This window comes from Trachemys scripta, chromosome 11 (genome assembly GCF_013100865.1).
Source record: "Trachemys scripta elegans isolate TJP31775 chromosome 11, CAS_Tse_1.0, whole genome shotgun sequence".
Taxonomy (NCBI): Eukaryota; Metazoa; Chordata; order Testudines; family Emydidae; genus Trachemys; species Trachemys scripta.
Window position 1 is genome coordinate 56,108,707 of NC_048308.1, and position 23,175 is coordinate 56,131,881.

Sequence of the window (23,175 nt, forward strand, 5' to 3'; positions counted from 1 at the left end):
CCAGACAGCATGACCTCACATGCACCGCCTGGAAGACACCATTTTGTGGAACATGAGGCATGCATGTATATAATTGAATACACAAGGCATGTGCTGCAGGAAGGAACCAAGATAAGCAGAGGTCAGTCAGCAGTGGCCACTGGCCAAGTTCTATTAAACTTATACATAGGAGAAAATAGTAATTCATTGAGCACTCTATAGAGAAATTATATGCACACTAAAATTGCCATTTTTAAACAAAGCCCTTAGATAATTAAATACATAATTAATTTATTTGAAACGTTACTGTTTTCTAAAACAAGAAATCTATTTAACTATTTAAGATATTTAAAAACAAGATGTCACCCCTATTGTTCTCACTTTATTAGTACACCTGAATCTTTTCCTGTTTTAAGTGTATCCTTGAAAATTGCCTTTTTAATATATGCTTCTCTTTCACTTGTTCTCCTGTTTGGTACCATATACTCTCTCACCAGCCACTGCTTTGCAAAACAAGATTTCTTTGTAAAAGCCTATGGCATAAAGCTTCCAAACAGATTGCTGTATAACGCTCAATTTGGAATCATGAAAGTCTTATTAATGGCAAAACAAAAGTGCAGAGAAGTAAAGAGAATATCAAATACACCCGGCAGTTGTTCACAGTGATCACTATTACCTACCTTTTCCTCACCGGTGCTATCCTACAGCTTAGACCAAGCCAGAGTGAACTCTCACAGCAAATGTAGAATGGAATACACAAGGCGTGCAAATATACAGTTGAATCGTTTGCGATAGACCAGAGCTAGCAAATTTATTTGTTTTTTTAATAGCAGTGTTACGATTTTAGAAAATAAAACTTTTCCTCTGTCATCTAAAAAGTTGTTGCATACCTTGCTAAAAATGTCACTGCATGCCACTGAGTTTAGAGCTGGTGAAATCATTCATTGTGAAGGATTTGTTACAGATTTGAGCCCTTTTTTCTTTTTGTGAATCTGTATTTGAATACTCATGGGAAAAATTTTGCAGGATCAGTGTCATTCCTAGATACCTAAATATTAGAGTATGAATGTAGGATGTATTTTTTAGTATACTTTTCTTTCACAGATTAGATTATTTGCATCTGCAAAGTGCAGACTTTCCTTTCACGCTCCACATTCTCTAAGAAACTACACTTCTCTCCAACAGACGGAACACGACAGATTCCTTTAAATGATCAGTTTCTTGCTGGATATGGAAATGCAGATCTTAAGCCAAAAGAAATCATAGTCTCGGTTCTCATCCCGTACTCTAAGAAGGTAAGAGCTCTGGGGTCCTTTCTGGACTTCTTTTAACAGGGTGTGCTATACGTAATGTTACAGAGCCTTTGAACAAAAGGGAAATAATTTTAATATGCACTGCAAGAACTTCAGTACCAACGTCACCTGGGGACAGATCCTGCAGATGTTTATGACACAATTAATCCTTACGAGCAGTACCACCGACTTCAGTGGGGTTACCAGGGCCAGCCTTAGGGAAAATGGCACCCTGGCCTCCATGGGCACAGCACACCCCCTCCCACACTGCTCCTAACACCCACGGGTGTCCCTCCATTGCCTCTGGCCTCAGCAGGCTCCCCAGGTACCCACCTCCCCTTCACCCTAATCGCTGCACCCTCCTCCTGCGCCCACGTGGGGAAACTGACCTGGATGCACAGAGCAGCCAGCCTTGCTGTTCACTCCCGCAGCCCCCACCAGAACATTGCTCCTCCGCACACCCCTAGAGGGCTATGGGGGAGTGAGAGAGCAAGGAGCAACATCAGGGCTCCCTGAATCTAGGTCACTTTCCCCACCTGCACTGTGTAAGGGGAGGGCAAGAGATCAGCAGAAAAATCCACACCCCTGAGCAACATAGTTATACCAACCTAACCACACACACACACACACACACAAGGATAGACAGCGTTATGTCGATGGGAGAGATTCTTCACTAAAAAGAAGCTGTAGCGCTGAACAGGAGAAGCAGAAGGTCCCTAAAAGTGGGGTGGGGGGCACTGGCACCCAAACCGTGGCCCTGCCCTCTGCGCTGCCCCTTCCCCTGAGCCCTCACACCATCACTTCCCCCAAGGCCCCACTCGCTCCTCTCCGCTCCCTGCCCCTTGTCTCTCGCCCTTACAGCCAGTAAAAAATGGGAGGACCATGACCCCCCGGACCCTCCCTGTTCCAGCACTCCTGGCACTGAACATGAAGACAAGCCCTAAGTCTCTGCTTTCTAGGGGTAGTGTTATGTTCTCCCAGATATATCAGCTTGCATTTTGCCAAGCTGAAACTCAGTTTATCATCTGTCCACCTTTCTAATCACTGGGTCTCTTTATGTTATTTCTCTCTCCTATAATATGTGCGCAGGCATCCCTCCTCAGTACGGTAGCAGCACAGGATGCCCCATTAATCCCAGTGACGAGGTAATACTGGTCCCCCATCCTCCAAATGAAAGGTCAGATTCTGCCCCCCTCCCACCTGGTGATTAGTAACTTGCTCTCTGTAGTCCTGTTGATTTCACTGATTTCAATGGGACAACTCTCAGAGTAAGGTAGATCACTGTGAGTGAAGGTGACGGAATCTGGCCCTAAGGAGTTGGGGAAGGGAAATTGTAGTATTAGCAACTGTAGTGTTATTAGGTCCCTCTAGTGGATATGGAGAAAACCACAGAATAAAAACCCAGATAAAGGTGAGAGTGCTGAGATTCAAACAGACAAGGAAATGGCCAAGGGAGTCTCTGCCAGTGCTGACACTGCAGGATCTGCCCAGGCTAAAAAGAGAAAACAAGGAGACCCCGTCATGCTGTCTGGAGTGCCTCACCACTGTGAGTGCCTGCCTCAGGGCAGATTGTCAAAAACAGAGAAGACATCCCAAACTGGTGCTGTGTTCTGTGATTAGATTTCACCAAGCCAATAACAAATGTGAACTCCTGGATCATTATACCAGTCTTATCATGCAGTCACAGAGATTCCTCTTAGACTCTCCAGTCTATCTTGCCACCCAGACAAAGTGGACTTAGTGATAAATGGTCACTTGCACCAAAAATCACACCACATTCAGGTTGCTTCCAGTCCCAAGAGACCAGTCACTTACATCAGATCAGTTGGTACTCTAGATCTTACACCAAAGACAACACCTATAGCCAGTCGTGTAATAAACTATCTAAAGGGTTATTAACTAGGAAAAAGAAATTAGAGTTTACAGATTAAAGCAAGCAAACATATACACACAAATGAGTTACCATCCAAATCCTAAAAGTGACAGAGTTGTAGTGATCTGTCAATTCAAAGTGTCTTTCAGGGCAGATCCAGGGGGCAGCCCCTAGGGATCTCTGGCTTCAATTTGGTGTCTCGACTTGTCAGAGTTCAAATGGTAAAAAAAAAATCAAATTTTTCCTGTGACCTTAAGAACCTACTGGGGGGGAGAAGGTGATCCCTATCGCCCCAACTTCCTTCTCAGCTGGGCCCTCAGGGAATCCCTCTCTTCACGCAGGCCCTCCACAATCTGGAGCAACCTGCTTCCTACCTCTAGCGTCTGGATCCCCACCGTGGACCTCTCTGGTCCTACGTAGATTCCCATCTGTTTGGGTTCCCACATCAGCCCTCCCAGCCCTTGTGTGGGTTCCCTGGTTAAGGTGGGGCCTCTCTGCCCCAGCCCCCTTCTCTCTGGGGGCCTCAACCTGCACTACCCCTTCCTGGCGGTTAGTCCCAGACCGAGCCTTGGCTTCTGACACTCCCCCTCTCTGCCTCAGGGGGCAATGCCTCTTTATGTGGCCCTTGGTGTGGCAGTGGAAGCACCCTCGGTGCCTTCCCCCTGCCACGGCCCTAGTCCTGCTTGTGTGGGCCCTAGCCCTTCCTTCTGGGCTGGCCCGGGCCTTGGGAGCCCTGTAGGGACACTCTCTCTTTAGGTGTCCCTGCTCCCACAAGCCCAACAAGGTTGGGGCCCCCCTGTTACTCTCACAGGGGGTGCCTTTTCTGGGTAGGGGCCTCTCTGCCCTCCCCCAGTAGGGACACTCCCTCCTGTAGTGCCCCTTTTGACCACAGGCAAAACAATCTTTAGGCCCCGGCACTGGCCTCCTGCCCAAGGTGCCTGGCCTCCTATACAGTCTGGGTGCCCACCCCCGCAGCAACCAGAACAACTCCCTCTGCTGCTCAGCAAGCCAAGCTACCCAGGCCCTCCAGTAAAAGTCTTTCTTCTCCACCATCTTGTCTTAGTTTCTTAGTCTCAATGTGGCATAAGCTGCCTAATCCTCGCTCTGCCCCTTGTGTCAGGGGCGGACTGCTCATGCCTACATTCTCCACCACTTGTAACAGTGTTGGGACTCACCACCTGGCGCCTCCTGCTGGTTGTCTCTGGGAATTAGCTCTGTCCAGTGGAGCTTCCCCTCCTTGTGGTGTCCTGTCCATCGTCTCACCCTCGGTTGGCGTCTGAGCCCGCGTCACTCACCAGCTCGCGGCGTCCTTTCTCTTATTGGCTGTGCGACTGCACAGGCCCACTGGCCTGCTGCAGCCTAAATTCTCAGGGAGTGGGGCAGCTGCCCCACTACATGCTGGAAGCAAACTTCAGTAACAATAACGCACCAATCACACTGGGAGTGACTTGTGCCAATACTGATTGTCCAGCACTTCAAAGTGGGTGCTTCTGACAACACGTTGAACCACTGTGGAAATCTTTAGTTTGTCATATCAGCCTGTGAATAGGCTTATCACGACATGTCAGACCATCACTAGTTAGTACTTGGAAAAAATACAGAAATTTAACTACATCACTGTATAATTTGAGAAAAATATTCTTTTTCTTTCTTTGGGTCACTTGTGATTAATTAAGACTCAGAACAGAGTCAATTTCTGCCAGTGATGGAATTCCTCCTTGCTTTCTTTTGATCAGGATGACTTTGTGTCGGCATTCCGACAGGCCGAGCGCCGGAAAAACGCTGCATCAGTTGTGAATGCTGGAATGAGAGTCCTTTTCAAACCAAACACTGACATCATTATGGACCTGAATATTTTATACGGAGGCATTGGCCCTACCACAGTCAGTGCAAGGAAATCCTGCCAGAGGCTCATAGGGAGGTACTGTATGATTTAGTACATCTCTGACAGAAATGTAGTGGGCTCTATAAACCCTTGGTTCTGCCATATTCTGCTGATAGAGACCGAAATGTAGAGATCTCAGCTGTTGCACATCTCGCCCACAACCCCCACTGTCCAGAAAGTGGGCAGCAATAACAATGGAGTGGGGAATATCCAGGATGCTCCAACCTGATACAACTTATCCCCTGGCAACCTCTCCCAGAGGTTCTCCTGTGAAGCTCCAACCCAAAGATAAAGTTCCCTTCTCCTGGTGGAACACCCGTTGCCAGGGGTGAAGGAATTTGCCAGCACAGTAGCCTCTGCTGGAACAAAGGTGCAATTTACACCTCACTGTCTCAGAAGTGGTGAATTTAACCCAGTTTTATATGACAATAAGTAATCTTATTAAAAACTGGAGGACTGCATGTTTCCTGTGTAATTATTGTAGTGTGTGTAGTACGTATAATGAACACTAATCTGACATAAATGTGCATGATGCTGCAGAGCAGTGCTATAAAGAAGGCGTTAAGTAATTGACACTGCTAATTAGAGTGGGTTGAAAAATTAAATAAAATAATCCTGCCAATTTCTAACTTGTTTTTGTTCAGATGGATTTTGAAATTAACTGTGGTTGGTTGGTTGGCTGTGCTTTGTTTTGCTTGAAACATTTGCTGTTCCTTTTTTTTTTTAAATCAACATTTTTCATTTTTGGAAAATTATATTTTTTCAAAATGACATTTCAGTTTTGAAAGTGAAATGAAAGTGAAAATTTTTTACAAGTGTAAACTGGTTAAAATTGGCAGTGGAAAAAAATATACACACCAATAAATGAAAAACAATGACCAAAGTAACACTTCCATTGAAAATTTTCAAAAAATGGAAAATTTTGAAGAAATCTGAATATTTTCCTGAACATTTCTATTTTNTGCTGGCCGCGGCTTCCCGCCGCCCCCATTGGCCCGGGACGGCGAACCGCGGCGAGTGGAGGCTGCGATCGGCCGAACCTGCCGCGTCAGCAGGTAAATAAACTGGTCCGGCCCGCTAGGTTGCTTACCCTGGTGAGCCGCGTGCTGAACGTTGCCGACCCCTGCACTATGATATAAATGGTTACCAATTAGTTGGAAACAAATAAGACGTGTCTATGCTGCAATAAAACACCCGTGACTGGCCCATGTCAGTTGACTCGGGCTCACAGGGTTCAGGCAGTGCAGGGTTATAAAATTGCGGTGTAAACATTCAGGCTCGGGCTGGAATTCGAGCTCTGGGACCCCATGATGGGGAAGGGTCCCAGAGCCCAGGCTCCAATGTAAGCCTGCATGTCTACACTGCAGTTTTATAGCCCCACAGCCTGAGCCCCACCAGCCTGAGTCCGATGACACAGGCCAACCACTGGTGTTTTATTGCAGTGTAGACTTACCCTCAGTGGTCAGCTTATTAAGACTTGATTGCTGCAATCCTTACATGCACATAATTCCTGCTGAAATCAAAAGGTACAAAAGGACTGCAAGATCAGGCCCATGTGAATTAAACTTTTGTTACCTAACACTTCGGCTTTAGCTGCAGTTTAGTATTATAAATAAGTATGTGTGTGTGTGTGCATGTCTGTTTCTCCACCAGGCAATGGAATGAGCAGATGCTGGATGAAGCTTGCAAACTGGTGCTTGGAGAAATTTCTCTCTCCCCCTCAGCTCCAGGAGGGAAGGTGGAATACAGAAGAACTCTGCTTGTCAGCTTCCTTTTCAGGTTCTACCTGGAAGTGTTGTATGGATTAAATAAAATGGTAAGTGGTTTCCCTCTGCGTTTGCACAAACTGACTTTTCTTGGAAAGGCTATTCCCAATGTTCATTACCAGGTGCTCAGATCTCATGGTGATGGCTGCAGGCTAACTGAATGACTGGACTGATACGTCCTTTATTGAATGCAGATTGTGCCCATACTCAACTCCTGCCCCAAGCTCGGTTATTATACCATGCTAAAGAGCCCTGCTAGGCTGAAATATTTGTTCATAGTTAGAGTTTAACATGTTCTCAGGGAAGTGCCAGACCTTTCATTGCCTGATGATGGAATTCCTTTAGCTGTAACAAAATGTTAGGGCTGTGACAACATGTTTACATTTATAAATAATGTTGCTTCTTTGAGAGGGGCAGGTGGATGTTTTAAATACTAGATAGCCTGAGCAGAGCACATAACATGGAGAAATGGTCTGAAATCACCAACAGGGCCGCACTGCATAGCTGCATCAGACTGTCCAGGAAGAGTCCCAGAGCAAAAATGCAGTAGGGCACATCAATGTACTCTCTGGCTGGCAAACACCAAGAGTGCAAAGCTTAAGGGTTTAAAGATTAGAAGATAACCACAACGAACCCATGAGATTTAATTCCAGCCTGAAATGTACCCAGAACCCATTCTCAGCTCATGATCCCCTGTGTCCATGCCTTCTTGTGAACTATCCCAAATTCCATCATGTCCTGAAAGGATCAGGAACACACCCAGGGGGGAGATGGTCCATGTTGCACTCCTTGTTTGCCAGTTAGTCAGTTTGAAATCTGACCTGTCACTCTTTTTACCAACAACCCCTTCCACCCCGTCCTGACAATGGACTACCCTCCAAGCACTGTGGTTTTTGGTGAGATGGGTTGGGTTTTTTATGTCAGGTGACCCACTCACATTAAACGTTGTCTATAGTTTTACCACTTGTGTAAACTCTCCGCCACTTTAAAAGGTGCCTGCTATGGCAAGGAAGTATGTAGCAGAATGGAATGTTTGTGACTCTCATTTGCATATCATTGCCCAGAATGCTGTTCCAGCTCACAACTATTTCACATCAGTGCTGGTGTTTGAGCTGTGGGAGCAAACTGGAAATCTTCGCTTCTTTAACATTTATGTTTTTCCAAATCTGTAAATGGAAATTTTAGCTTTAAAAGCAGTGATATGACATTAGTGTTGTTAAATTGCCTTTGTTTCAGTACCCAGCTAAGTATCCTGACTTATCAAAGAAGAACTTGAGTGCCCTAGGAACATTTCACAGTGAAGCACCCCAGGGTATGCAAACATACCAGGTCAGTGAAGTTGCTTTCATAGCAAACTATGGCCGCTATGGACTGTGACTGACACATGCTGTCCTTAATGAGCGTTATACCTTCTGGTTTTTCATTCTAACTCTCCACTTATGCATTGTCTGCTTGTATTTATGTCACCTTGTATATAGCTGTGACATTCTGACTACCTTTCCCAGACCTGAAGAAGAGCTCTGTGAAGCTTGAAAGCTTGTGTCTTTCACCAACCGAAGTTGGTCTAATAAAGGATATTACCTCACCCCTCTAGTCTCTCTCATATCCTGGGACCAACACGGCTACAACAACACTGCATTGCCTATATATCTTTTCAAAGGTTATTTGCAGTGGTATTGTAGCCATGTTGGTCCCAGGATATGAGAGAGACAAGGTGGGTGAGATAATATCTTTTATTGGACCAACCTCTGTTAGTGAGAGAGACAAGTTTTCAAGTTACACAGTGCACAAGGTGAATAACTTTTATAACCCTTTTTCTTGTAATAGCGGAGAATTGTCTGCAGGTTTTGCATCTGTTGTTCTGGCAGGGTGTGGTGCTGCTTTGAGTTGGAGCTTGGCTCTGATTATGAGCTTGGTGAGGTTGGGAGGTTTTTGAAGGCCGGAAGAGGGGGGGGATTGGGAAATATTTATTTCAGGATGTGGTCCCCATTGAGTATGGATTGTAATTGTTTAATGATACCCCATATGGGTTCCAGTGTGGGGTGGTAAGTGACAACTAGGGGTGTACAGTTGGAGGGTGGGTTTTTTTTTTTTCTGTATTGAAGCACATTCTCTCTGGGCATTTGGGTGGCTCGTTCCATGATGCGATCTATTTCTATGGTGGAATGTCCTTGTTTTGTGAAGGTAGTTTCAAGTGTGTTAAGATGTGTATTCCAGACTTTCTCCTGAGAGCATATGCTGTGGTATTTGAGGGTTTAAACTAAGCTAACCTGAACTAAAAGTTTCATTTAGCCAAAGTTATAATATGTAGGGTAGAGTGGGAAAATAGTTTGTTTTTGTTTTTCTAGCAGAAAATTTCCACAAAAACTAATTTTTTTCATTGTCATTGAGATTTTCAACAGAAACTGTCCTGTTTTTGTCTGAAAACCATAAGTGCTGAAAACTAACCCTTTTTTCGCTTTTCAGCAGTTTTCAGCCAAAAAATATCAGCAGTTTTGAGCACTCTTTTTCAGCTGGAAATGTTTGCTTCCAGTTTTCTCATGAAAAATTGAAATTTTTTTTAGAAAAGCTGATAATTTTTGTGGAAGTTTCATTTAGTCAAAAATACAATGGTCCAGAGAAAAAAAGTTTTGACAGTAAATCTTTGACCATCCCTCATAGCTGGGTTGTTTCAGGCTATGTCAAGTGTATCACTGTATGCAATGTTGTTGTAGCTGTGTTGGTCTCAGCTTATTAGAGAGACAAGGTGGGTGAGGTAATATCTTTTATTGAACCAACTTCTGCTGGTGAGAGAGAAAAGCTTTTGAGGTTACTAAGGACAGGTCTACACTAACCCCCCAATTCGAACTAAGGTACACAACTTCAGCTACGTGAATAACGTAGCTGAAGTTCAAAGTACCTTAGTTCGAACTTACCTCAGTCCAGACGCAGCAGGCAGGCACCCCCGTTGACTTCGCGTACTCCTCTCGCCGAGCTGGAGTACTGCAGTCGATGGCGAGCACTTCCGGGTTCGACTTATCTCATCCAGACAAGACGCGATAAGTCGAACTCAGAAGTTCGATTTGCTTGCCGCTGAACTACCGGGTAAGTGTAGACCTACCCACAGAGACCCGAAGAGCTTGTCTCAAAAGCTTGTCTCTCTCTCCAGCAGAAGTTGGTTCAATAAAAGATATTACCTCACCCACCTTGTCTCTCTAAATGTATCATTAGCAGTTCAGCAGCAGAAAGCACCGGAGCTGTGTACTAACTAAGGTTGCCATTATGGGCAACCACATTTTCAGTGCTATCAACTCTCTTTGAAATGGCAGAAGGGAAGGTTGACTGGCATTTAATTAGTAGAAACCTGAATGAGACCAGTTTTGTTAGGCTAATCTATACAAGAACATAACATAAGAACGGCCATACTGTGTCAGACCAAAGGACCATCTAGCCCAGTATCATGTCTTCTGACAGTGGCCAATGCCAGGTGCCCCAGAGGGAATGAACAGAACAGATAATCATCAAGTGATCCATTCCCTGTCACTCATTCCCAGCAAACAGAGGCCAGAACATGCATTTACCTATCCTTTCAGGAAAGCAAGCAGGGCAGGGTTAAAGTGTTCCCTTAATACAGATCAGGTTTCAAATACTTTTTTCATATAACGTGTACCAGATATTGCTTATTTGTAACTTTCTTGAAACAACTGGGATATTTAAGTTTGTGGAATAGCTCCTTGAACCTGGATGGTATAAGAGGCAGCATGGTCTAGTGGGTAGGACACTGGACTGGGACTCATAAGACATTGATTCTCAGCTCTGCCATTGAGCTGCTGTGTGAACTTGGACAAATCACTTTGCCTCTCTTTTCTGTCCCACTCTTTGTCTTGTCTGTTTAAATTGTAAGCTCTACAGGGCAGTGACTCTCTATCTACTGGGTGTGTGTGCAACATTTAGAACAATGGGGCCCTGATCTCAACTGGGGCCACTAGGTGCCAAGGTAATATAAATAATAGAAATGGAATGACTACATAGAACTTTGGGTTTAGATTGTTGGGCATTAATGCCCTAGCCACAATATCTGGGAAATTTCAATGTGTGATCAATGACACACTCTTATAATGGCAAAACGATTTCAGAAGGCATTTGTAAATAAGGCATTCTGTAGTTAGTGTTTTGTCTCTAGGATAACACATTCTTATTAAACAGGATGTAGACCCAGCGCAGCCTCCCCAAGATCCAGTAGGACGTCCCATCATGCACCAATCCGGGGTTAAGCACGCCACTGGGGAAGCTGTTTATTGCAATGACATTCGTGCTGTGGCTGAAGAGCTTTTCCTGGCTGTGGTAACCAGTCCCAGAGCCCACGCAAAGATTGTGTAAGTAAATAAAAGAGATGTAAGAAAAATGTTACAGTATGAGGTCACTTAGATGTTTCCCCCATTTTTTAACAGACTTGGGTCATACTAATGAAGCATGTTCATTTTATTGGATTAGGGCTGGAACAGAGCATGGTGGAAAAGGAAATCAGGAAACAAGGGGTGGATGAAAGTGTAATTCATATGCAAAGAAGGAGTTTTAGCAGCTAATACTTTTAAACATGGGGTCTTATTGTCTGGAGAAGAAAAATGTACAGCTGGGGACAGGTTCCTTGTAGCTGCCTCAGTCTAAAGATTCCTCAAATAGTGTTGCTCACTTCCTGATTTTCCAGAATGTCCCTCTGCAGGTCTGGTCTTACATAAGGTTTTGTGCCATGTCCTCTTCACGGTACCACCTTGTTAAAGCATGCTGGTACTGCAATGCCATTCAGTTATTCATTCCTATACTCATTGTTATTAATGGTATTTATGTTGCAGGATCAGGGCCCATTTGTGTTGGGCACTGTACAAACAGAAAAAAATGTATTTTGACCCCTGAATGTGTATAGCTTACAACAGAAACAAAAAAATTCAGAAGGAGTGTCCTACCACCATCCCTAGGACTGACTTAAATAGTTCCTTGCTTCATAATGTTTTATGCTTTGTTGGTATCAGATAAGGAAGAGTTCACATTCTAATGCATGGAGCTTGTGACGGGGTCGCCTCACCACACGGGACCTCCTGCTGGCCATCCTGGGAATTATCTTGGAGTTGCCAGTGCGCCCTCCTCAGGTGTTGTCTCACCGTCGTCACCCCTGTCTCCATGTCCAGGACCCATGTTGCTCCCCAGACCGCATTGTCCTCTTCTGGACACAGCCCTCCGGCTGTGCCCCACTCGGTTCTTTCCCCACTTCTGGGGGACCGACTGTCCTCAGTCCAACCACTTGACTCAGTGGCAATCCACAGTCCAGGTTCTAGCCACTCGTCTCCGTGGCAGACTGCAGTCCATGCACTGACCACTTCCCTTAGTGGCCAGTGGGGGCAAGGGAAGAGGGGGGAGCCCAGGCCTGCCCACTACTCCTGGGCCCGACCCAGGGACCCTATAGTCAGTAGCCACGTACTGCCCCTCCTCCAACCCTGCCACCTCCTTCCCTGGGCCACTTTCCTCACTGCCCCAGCACCTCCTCTGCCCTTGTATCAGGGCCTCTGTTAGGCAGCCATCAGCCTGGAGCTTTCTCATACTCTACTGACCTTACCCAGCACTGCTCTGTCCATGGTGCTCCAGCCCTCTAAGCAGCCAGTCTTCCTCCCTCAAGCTCCAGGGAGTGACTGCCTCTGCTCTGCTCAGCAGCCCCTTCTTATATGGGTCAGCCTGGCCCTGACTGGCTCCTCCAATAAACCTCCCCATAATTGGCTGGCACTACAAGCCTTTTCCTTATTGGCTGTCTCCAACGCAGCCTCCCCAGGGTGCTTTAACCCCTTACATACTAGTGAGGGGCAGCCACCCCATCACAGAGCCCTTAACACAAAAGGGAAAATATATATATTGGGGTTTCTTGAACTTTCCAAGTACTAGGACTATAATTTAAATAACTATTTTATGCCAGTCCCTGTCCCTTGTTCCCTCCTCCCACTTGTCCCCACTTTCCTGTTCAAATATACCACTACAGCAGTCGAGTATTTTTTTCACAATATACTATTCAACACATTTCAAAGTGTTTCCCAAGATGATGATGTCTGAAGAGGATATAAGGGGGATTATGTTTCTTTGTCCTGAAGCTTGCAGAAGCATTTGTATTCAATATATTTGTCCCATACATGCCAATTGTGGCACTGCCATTTATATTCTTCTTCCCAGAACAATTGATGTATCAGAAGCCCTCAACGTGCCAGGGGTGGTTGATGTGGTAACAGCTGAAGATGTTCCAGGGAAAAATGGCACTGACGATGAGCAAGCATATGCAAAAGATGAGGTACTTCTTGCTTTTGGCTGAGGTGTCTTGGTCTTTAATTAAATACAGTTTATTATGAAGAAGGAAACTTACAACTTTTGAAAATATTTTGCTTATTGAAAAACTGCTCTGAAAATGACTCCAATGTTTATGAGTACAGTGCCGGCCTGACAGTCTAGTTGCAGCACAGGGCATTGCCAATAGATGTTCAGAGCAGGAGCGGTACAGGACTCTTGGTTCCTGGGACAAAGGAATAGGGGAGGATCCCTTAAATCATTCTCCAGTGACTTTTGTGGCTGACTGAATGAATAGTGATCCTGGCTCTGGAGGGGTCTACACCCTGCCCTCCAGGAAGGAGAGAATGGCCATGCCTGGGTGGTTTGCCCTTTGGTGGGAGAGCCTGGGGCCAAGCCAACCATGATTACAGAATGAGCCCCACCTGAGGGGAATCAGGCAATTTCCTATAAAGAGCAGAAGGTGGCTGCAGCAAGGGGGAAGTTTGGGAGGTTGTAATCAAACTGCTGAGGGTGAGAGAGGTGTGCTCCTGTAGTGAAACAGACCAGAGGAATTGCTCCAGCTAGGAAGGTCTCTGACCAGACCTGGGGATTTTGGGCTGTACCTGGCTGAAGCTGGAGGGAAGACTTTTGTGTTTAGTTTTGAACTTTAAGTTAATACATCAGATCCCAAGGAGAGCTGTTGTGAATGGACTGGAAGACCCCTGTGTGGAGTTTATTTGAGGATCCAAGAAGGGAAACTGAGGTGATGGTCTGCATGCAGGGCTGCCCTGGGGCCCCCAGGGGGCACTGTGAGGTAGTCACTTGTCTATACTATGGCATGAGACCTTTGAGGATCAGAGATAAATAGAATGAGGAGGATCCTCTAAGAGGACCTTACTCCTTCTGAAAATAAAACAAATCTTAGCATACTGGCCGCTCAGCAGTTGCCTAATCTGGGGCAGAACATGAATAGACCCTGTGTGGCAACACTGCAACTGCAAGCTGTGTTCCTCTGTTTGACAGCTGGGAGCCAGACAATTAGAGGGTTTGTGTGTGGCCAAAATGCCCCTTGCCTGGGTCTCTCTCCATCATTAGCAACACACAGCCGAACATTCTGAATATGGTCGGACATTCTGAATATGGTTTCTTTCTGTTCAGGCCTTTTGTGTTCCTGCATCTCACGTTTCCTGTCTCTTCTAGTCAGTGTTTCGCTTCCTTCCCAGCTGACTCTGAACTCCTTCCCTTTCCTTCTCTTCCTCTTGCTATGAACTTCTAACCCCTTTTCCATTCTTGCTCTCTTTGGTTATTCTCCTCTTCACCCACACCCTCCTCCTGTCAGCCATTCTCTTTCCCTCATGACTGTGCCCTGGCATCTTGCACCCTGATTGTCCCTCACTGCCAAATATTGGGCTGTGGCTGCATTGGGAATATGTCATGATTCCATGCATCAGTGGCCAGTCCCTGACATAGATGCATGAGTGCAAACCCCTGGTGTACATAGGCACCAACTCCGTGGGTGCTCCAGGGCTGGAGCACCCACAGGGAAAAATTAGTGGGTGCTCTGCACCCACCGGCAGCCAAGCTCCCACCTCTTCCTCCCCTCCCCCCAGCGCGCCGTGTCCCCGCTCCTTCCCAGCACTTCCCACCCCGCCGCCTAACAGCTGTTTGGTGGCACTTAGGACTTTCCGAGAGGGAGGGGAAGGAGCGGGGATGCAGCGCGCTCAGGGGAGGAGGCGGAGAAGAGGAGGGGCAGGGGTGGGACTTGGGGGAAGGGGGAAGGGGGTAGAATGGGGGTGGGGTGAGGGTGGTGCAGGGGAGGGAAGAGGTGGGGTTGGGGCGGGGCCAGGGAGGGGAGGGGTTGAGCACCCACTGGGCAGAAGGGAAGTCGGCGCCTATGTTGGTGTAGACAAAGAAAGGTGTGATTTGTGCTGATGTAGCTTTTACTCCTACTTAATTTAGGGTAATCTGGCCACCAGTGTCTGGGATCAGAGCAAATTCCCACTGTAGTCAAGATCATAAATGTCAGAGGCATTTCTAATGCTAGAAATGCTATCAGCAATAGATGCTTGTTGCCAATAGCACTTCTCACATCTAATGAAATATGGTCTGCTCTCAGACAAATTCTCACAGAGTTTATGGAAGCACTAATTATCTGAACATAACCCCTCTCCCATACACAGTCACTGTTTGGTAATGGAATCAACCCAGGGTTTTCACCAGCTTATATCTGTTGGGTGTGTTGCAGGTGATCTGTGTGGGTCAGATTGTCTGTGCTGTGGTTGCAGAGTCAGCTGTTCAGGCAAAACAAGGGGTTGAAAAAGTGAAGATAGAGTATGAAGATCTGGAGCCAATACTGACCATTGAGGTAATAAGCCAACTCTTTTTTCTTGTCTTGTTAAGCTGTTATATCATTTCACTCACTGTTTATCTACTTGTGCAGGACTCTGTCAGGCTTCGAGTTTTAATTTGGTATCAAATGTAGGTTTGTTTAGTGGGGGTGGGTTTAGGTTGTGATTTCATAGTGTAAAAATCCCTTGCACATTTTTATTTTTTGGAAGCATAAAAGTCTTTGCTTTTTGCTTAGTGGTTGCCTGCTCATCTAATGTATCAGAGGCTAATCTGCACAACAGGGATGAGATGTACCGCAAGGCAGTATAACAGAAAAATGTGCACTGAGCACGTCCATCTCTCCATGAGCTAGATTCTTAGCTGGAGTAAATCAGTTGAAATCAAGTGTGACACCAGCTAACTCTAGATGGAGATTTGGCACCATATATCCTGCATCAGTGTTCGAATTGGGGAGGTTCTCAGAATCAGGCCATATCTCTCTCTCTTCCTCTCTCTCACACAGACACACCTACCTACCTTTAGTACTATTCTCTCATAAACACACACACACTCACTCACATCCTATCTTTAGTATTTCTAGGCTGTGGGAAAGCAGAGGGCAATGAGACCTGCAGAAAAAAACAGCAACAACAGAAAGCTGTCTCTACAACGTCGACATTGTCACACTGAGTCTAGTACCCACATCTGTCTATGCAAGGTGGCAGTTGGATAGATAACAAATGACTATACCAAAAAAAACCAAATGTAGGGCTGTTAGCAGTATTGCGGTTGAGTTGTATGGGTTCTTTCCTTGCTGCAGGATGCAATAAAGCACAATTCATACTTTGGAAAAGAGAAGAAAATAGAACAAGGAAATATTGAAGAAGGATTTAAGTCTGCTGATGAAATCATTGAAGGTAAATTGCTGCATGCACTGGGTGGGAAGTCATAGAATACCAGGGTTGGAAGGGACCTCAGGAGGTCATCTAGTCCAACCCCCTGCTCAAAGCAGGACCAATCCCCAGACAGATTTTTGCCCCAAATCCTTAAATGTCCTCTTCAAGGATTGAGCTCACAACCCTGAGTTTAGCAGGCCAATGTTCAAACCACTGAGCTATCCCTCCCCCCAAGTCCTGCTGACTGAGTCTGATTTCCAACAGGTGTTTCAGGCCATATTAGAACTTCTATAGCGTTCTCACGGGAACTTACCTTGGGCTTGTCTTGACTAGGAAAAGAGCCAAAGTTTAGACTTGGTTTAACTAACGTGCAATTTCAGATTGACCTAAACACAGCCATTTTCGTAGCTAAAATGGAGCTAAAGCTGCATGTTACCCTCTAGGGAAAAGGTCAATTTTAGATCAAGTTTACGTAGTACATATTAGCTAAGCCCACCCATAATTCAAACTCATTTCGACTCAAGATAAACCCTAGGGATGATGAGAGATCAGACAGCAACTGCTCCAATGTGACTCAGATGGCAGATCTATCAACGTTTCACTTTCATTAAAACAGAGGGAGAGGCTTTGGCCTCATTTAAAACAAAAACAATCTCTTCCCAAAGATTATACTGGTAAGAGAGAGGACTTATATTCATCCTTAAAATAATATAGCCTAAAATAGAACCATGAATTAAATGACTTATGATAGATGACTCCATCTATTTAAAGGGTATGGGACCTCACAAAATAAGATTTAATAAAGAAAACAAGAGAGCTAGCTTTTTGGCATATGAAGAAATTGACAACTTTTAAAACAAGACTTGGTAAGAGATCAATGACTTGGCACTGTTTTTGTTTGTTTTACTGTACTTTGAATAAAAAGCTTTAAGTATGTTTTAATCACTTAATTTGCATATAATTATTGTTTCTGTTATCTTAAAACAGAGACTGCAAACACTCATATAACTGAGTGAAAGATTTTAACACTGCTGGTGTCTTCTCTACCTCTCAGTAGCACTTCTTGAAATGTTATTTTGTAAATTCTTGCCGCAGTACTTCTCAAAGAATCACCAAAGATATTCCTGTTTCCATACTTACAGCACCTTTGGAGGGATTCTTTTTCTCTTTATTCAGCAGGGAACCAATGCCTTTTGACAAATATGTGCTAAATCACGGACCTAGGCCTTTAATTGCAGGGTTTATTGCAGGCTTAAGCCCTTCAAATCCAGTGCTTATTCCTCTGGAAGGAATGATCAGTGCCTTCTTTTAGTCACAGTTTTTGACTACATTCTTCCACTAACGGTGAAATAGTCCCTGTGGTGTACTTCGTTGCAAGAGGGATAGAGATATCTGTGATTGGTGAAGGAGTATTTTGAGCTGAAGTAGGCTAGTCATACACATACGCTAATCATTACAGTAGAACTCACATTTAGAGATGTCTTACTAAAATGTGTGTTTAAACTACCAAGACATGCAGACTAAAGAATGCAGCTCTGTAATGAGCCAATAAGCCCAGTATAAATGCCCAGACAGTTAATACGTTTGTGTGTCTTGCTGTTTGTCCTCCCACAGTGTAAATTACCCCCAGTGCCCTCTATTGGCATCTCTGTTCCAGTGTGTATGATAGTCACCCTCTTGTCACTGAACATTACACAACATACATATTGATTTGCTTGATCATGTCGCCCTCTTGTGGCTGCAGCTGTGAACCCTAATACTACTACATGCCTCATGGATAATAGCTAGTGCAACGTCAACCCAGGCTCACTACAAAGGAGAAGAAATACAGAGCATCAACAAAAAGAGCTTTTGTAATGTGCTGACGGATTTCCATTCATGTAAGGAAAAGGACATAATAGGAAAGTGTCTAGACTAGGCAGAACAAAGGGCAATCACAATAGGCAAGTGGCATACAAATACAAAGAGGACAAGTAAGAAAGGAAGGGAAAAGAAACAAGATGAGACGTTTTCCTCATCTTACAGAGATATTAAAAAGGAGAAAAGGTTACAGTAAGATTATAGTAGCAAGAGATGGAACAGACCTACAGTATCAGATCCCTTGATGGGGGAATGTATCAGATATTAAACTGACACCACTCTTACCCAGGAGAAGAAAATTATGCAAGGGTTAGATGGTTGAAGAAAGAGATTTCCTTCAAATAAACACACCAGGCTCCCACAGAGGCAGGTTAAAAAAATGAGTGATAGCAATATCACAAAATAAATATTTCCATTCTTTTTTGTTCTGTGCAAAACTTTCTCGCACCCATCTCCCGATCTCATTTTGCTGTAAATACCCACTGATGCTTTTCCTGTGATTCTGCCTATAACAGGTGAAATCCACATTGGAGGACAAGAACACTTTTACCTGGAAACTAACAGTGTATTTGTTGTTCCAAAAGGAGAGGATAACGAAATGGATGTGCATGTGTCCACTCAGGATGCAGCGAATGTACAGGTAATACAAAGCAGTTTTGGATAGCAATTTCTTCTCCATACAAATAACTTTAAGGGTGGACTGCAAGGCCTTGCCAAGACCTGAGTTCAGGCTTTCTGTGTTTGTCCTACAGCAGTCTGATGAAATTCCTAATGCAGATTAATTGACTTGGGCCTTGTTGGGTAATAAAGCCCTGTCTGCACTAGTGCTGTAATAATGGTTCTTGCAAGATGCTCCCTTGAGTGCCCAGTCCAGTGTAGACAAGAATGAAGCATGTTGCCAATTGGTGTACAGAATGGTACTACTGATCCGTTTCCCCCTGCACACCCCCACAATCCTATCACACAGTTTTGTAAGTTGGTTCATAACATTGTTCCTCGCTGTCAACCCTGCATAGGGAAATAGTATTAGTAGAGATCTAGAATAGCAAGGATGATGTTTAAATACAACTCTGGATAACACAATTTTAGAATAGTGTCGATGGGGCCAAATTCTGTCCCAATTACACTGGTCAAACCCCACTGAAGTCAGTGAGGTAGTAGTGGTGTCGGGACCTGATGCTCCAAACACTTATTCAAGCAAGTTGACTTACTCATGTGAGTAGTCCCATTGAAGTCAATGGGACTATGTGCATGAACGAAGAGTACTCATGTGAAAAGTGTTTCCAGAATTAGGCTCTAACTGAGCAGAATTTGAGCCAGGGCCTGGAGGAAGGAACAATTTTCAGTTATCTGAATAGATGCAGCTGTGTGTGTGTGCCCAGCTTATCGGAATTGGAGAAATTTGCCTAGCAGTACCCATAGAGAAGCAGCACTCACACCTTGTGACCATGGCCCCTCCTCTGGCTACATAAGGCAGCGCTGCCCCAACCCTCCCTCAGTTCCTTCATACTACCTGTGGCTGGAGATGGAGCTGTGGGTGTGGTCTTAACCTCACAACCCCTCAGCTAATTTAGGTTTTCTCTTGTTGTACATAGTTAGTAGTACCCTTAGTGTTAGGAAGAGTAGTGTGAGTTGTATTAATTTAGTTTTCCTCAGTGATGCTCTCACCGGGGTTTAAATATTGTCCTTCATGTGGAGGAGTGATCCCCAACAGCGATCCCCACACGTGGTGCTTGCTCTGTCTCGGTGAAGCCCACATTAAAGAGCATTGTGAGATCTGATCAGGTACTGCTAGGCAGATTTCTCCAGCTCCGGTGCACTAGGCACACGTGCACCTAAGTGGAATACACATCTGCAGTGCATCTCAAAGAACCACAGTTACAGTATGTAACCATTTCTTGTTCTATGAAGAAATGTATTTTAAAGCCTTACTCATTGAAATCAGTGACCAAACGCCTATTGACATCAGTGAGGCTAGGATCTCCCCTTACTGATCTGAGCTGTTAAGTAGTTTTGTGTTTATTTATTCGTTTACTTTTAGAGCTTTGCAATTCAGCTTGAAGAGCCTGATCCTGGGTCTCCTCATTTGGACAAAATACCTTTGGCGTTCATCTGAGTAAAGATGCTCAGGATTAGGCACTGTGCCTGTCTTCACACTGTGAAATAAGAGCAGTATTACAGCTGCTCTCTATTCTATAGCATAAACAGTCAATCTTTTCCATGCAGCTGGTTAGCTTGGTGGATGCTCTGTATTCAGCGGCAGATGGGTCTTGTACTTCTAGATAGAGAGTATCAACGTTTGCCCTAAAATTAGCAAAGTGTCTTTTCCAGAGCTATTGTTCAGCGTCTGCTCCTCTAAAAGGACCAGATTCTGCTCTCATTTCTGTCAGTGTGAATCCGGAGTAACTCCATTCTCTTATGCGGAACTATATCAGGTTTGCACTAGTAGCACTTAGATGAGAATCTGGCCCTGTTTGTTTATTTCTTTTATGTATTGGTAGTTGTGGGAGCCTACGCATTTTTATTATAGCTTTTGGTAAATAGCCTGTATAAAATCCAAGCAATTCACGTTCATAGGAATTCGTGGCTTTGGCTTTAGATGTCCAGTCCAGTAAGATCATGTGCCACACAAAACGCGTTGGTGGAGCTTTTGGAGGGAAGGTTACAAAGCCTACAATTTTTGCTGTAGTTGCAGCAGTGGCAGCAAACAAGTAAGTGTTATGGGTTTTTTCAGTGGTTTTACTGAAACAAATTAAAATTACTAGAAAGAATTGTAAGGGAACCTCTGACACGATGACATGATCAGCCTGAACACACTTCACTTTGCCTTACCATCTGAATAGTCTCAGTGCCGCTGGCAGTGCAATTCCCCCTGTGGCAGAAGGCCTGTACCGAGTTCTTCATGCAGTGGCTCTCATGGACGATCACCTTATGTGGATACAAAGCCCATTAATTCAGGTTGTTCAGGGAGGGTGGTGTGAATTTTACCTCAGATATTTGATGCAAGTGCTTTGTACACTGGATTCAGTTCTTATTGACCAGCTTCAGGGGTTCTGCTCCTCAAGGCAAACTACCAAATGTCCATCTCTACCCGCTTGTAATCACCAGCAGAAATATGTACACAACATTTTGTCACAGGCAACTACCCATTCTATCTACAGTAACTCCTCACTTAAAGTCATTCCAGTTAACGTTGTTTTGTTGTTACGTTGCTGATCAATTAGGGAACATGCCCATTTAAAGTTGTGCAATGCTCCACTATTACATTGTTTGGCTGCCTGCTTTTTCCACAGCTGTCAGCCTCCCTACACCCCCCTCCTCCCCAAAGCACCTCCCGCCCGCCGGCAGACCCCACGGATCAGCGCCTTCCCCCTCCTCCCCTGCCTCTTTCCCGTGGCAATCAGCTGGCTTGCGGTGTTTAGAAGGGAGGGGGAGGAGCGAGGACTCAGCACGCACACTCCCCCCTCTCTCCCCTGCCTCCTGAACACTGCAAACTAGCTGATTGCCGTGGGCAGGAGATAGAGGGGGAGGGAAGGGGGAGCCTGCGCGCCAAGTCCTCGCTCCTCCCCCTCCCTCCTGCCTCCTAAACGACGCAAGCCAGCTGATTGCCCCGGGCAGGAGGGAGGGGGAGGAATGAGGACTCGGAGCACCTCCCCCATCCCTCCCCTGCCTCCTGCCCGTGGCAGTCAGCTGGCTTGCAGCATTCAGAACGGAGGGGAGGGAGGAGCGAGGATGCAGTGTGCGAAGTAAAGGGGGAGGAGGTGGGGGGGAGAAGAGGCGGATCAAGGGTGGGGACTTGGGGGAAGGGGTGGAGTGGATGGGCCGAGGTTTGAGCCCCCTGCCACCGGCAAAGTCAGTGCCTGTGCTTGCAAGAACAGCAAGACGAGCAGACCGACAATCCATCCTCTTCCACTCTCTGACTCCACCACCTCAACCAAGCTTCATACTCAGCAGTGATGATTGTAGTATTAAATTGTTTCTTTAAAATTGTTTAAAACTTATACCTGTATTAAATTGCTTGTTTAAAATTGTTTAAAATGTATATAATGCCTTTTGTCTGGCAAAAAAAAATTTCCCTGGAACCTAACCCCCCCATATACATTAATTCTTATGGGGAAATTGGATTCGCTTAACATCGTTTCACTTAAAGTCACATTTTTCAGGACCAGAACTACAACGTTAAGTGAGGAGTTACTGTTTATAGTACAATCACACATGGATTAACTGGGCATTTATGCAACTAGAAAAGTTAGATGGACATCACCAGCTAGGACTAGACTCTGATCTCAGTTACATCATTCTAACCCTGGAGTAACTCCACCAAATTAGATGGAGTTAATCCAGATTTACTGTGGTATAAAGTAAGGCAGAATTTGGACATGGTGCAATTTGCTTGCATCCATTTGTTGTTGAGTGATTTCCCCTGTATTTGTAGGGTATCCTTGCTGCCATGCCTCAAAACATACTAATATATTTATGACTGGACATGTGTTCTGCCTTCCCAAGAATGTAGTGTCCATCTTTGTAGGTGTATTTCAGTATCAATAATAATAATTACAGCTTCCCCTCCAAAAGTGCTGCATTGAGCATAGGGAGCCCACCTAAGGAAACAAGACCACAATAATGCTTTCACTGTTGGTTTTGTGCCACACCTGTTGTGCCAGGATAAGGTGCTTCACAGTTCATTGTGCTACCGTTGCCCACTGAATCTCCATTCAAGTCAGTAGACCACACCTGGTCTATCCAGCAGCATAGCAGGTATGGCCTACCTGGACATGGCTGAAAGTTCAGCTGTAGTCAAGTTGTTAAACAAGTACTGTGCATCTTATTCCGCTAGGGTCTGTAGTGGGGGTTGAAGATTAAAGAAGGATTGGACCTTCTTTAGCACACTAACGTTGGGGCATAATAGGATAAAGGTCTGGTTTTTTTCTTGTTCATTCAAGAGTTAAGAAATTTGCTGATGTTTATGGGCCAAATCTCCCACCCAGTCCCTCAGACCAACCCTGAATAGCAG

General features: G+C 45.1%; 2 protein-coding genes across 2 annotated transcripts in view; both read left to right on the forward strand.

Annotated features, from left to right (window-relative positions):
- LOC117885115 (aldehyde oxidase 1-like) overlaps positions 1-11,404 on the forward strand; it is a 35,603-nt gene extending 24,199 nt beyond the window's left edge. Inside the window, exons 12-16 of the mRNA XM_034786276.1 lie at positions 1,165-1,274; positions 4,881-5,065; positions 6,683-6,845; positions 8,032-8,124; positions 10,981-11,404. Coding sequence (XP_034642167.1) covers positions 1,165-1,274; positions 4,881-5,065; positions 6,683-6,845; positions 8,032-8,124; positions 10,981-11,154 — 725 coding nt within the window. The 3' untranslated portion in view covers positions 11,155-11,404. The remainder of the gene's footprint in view (positions 1-1,164; positions 1,275-4,880; positions 5,066-6,682; positions 6,846-8,031; positions 8,125-10,980) is intronic.
- Positions 1-23,175, forward strand: part of LOC117885114 (aldehyde oxidase-like) — a gene marked incomplete in the record, with an annotated part of 182,419 nt that overhangs the window by 126,264 nt on the left and 32,980 nt on the right.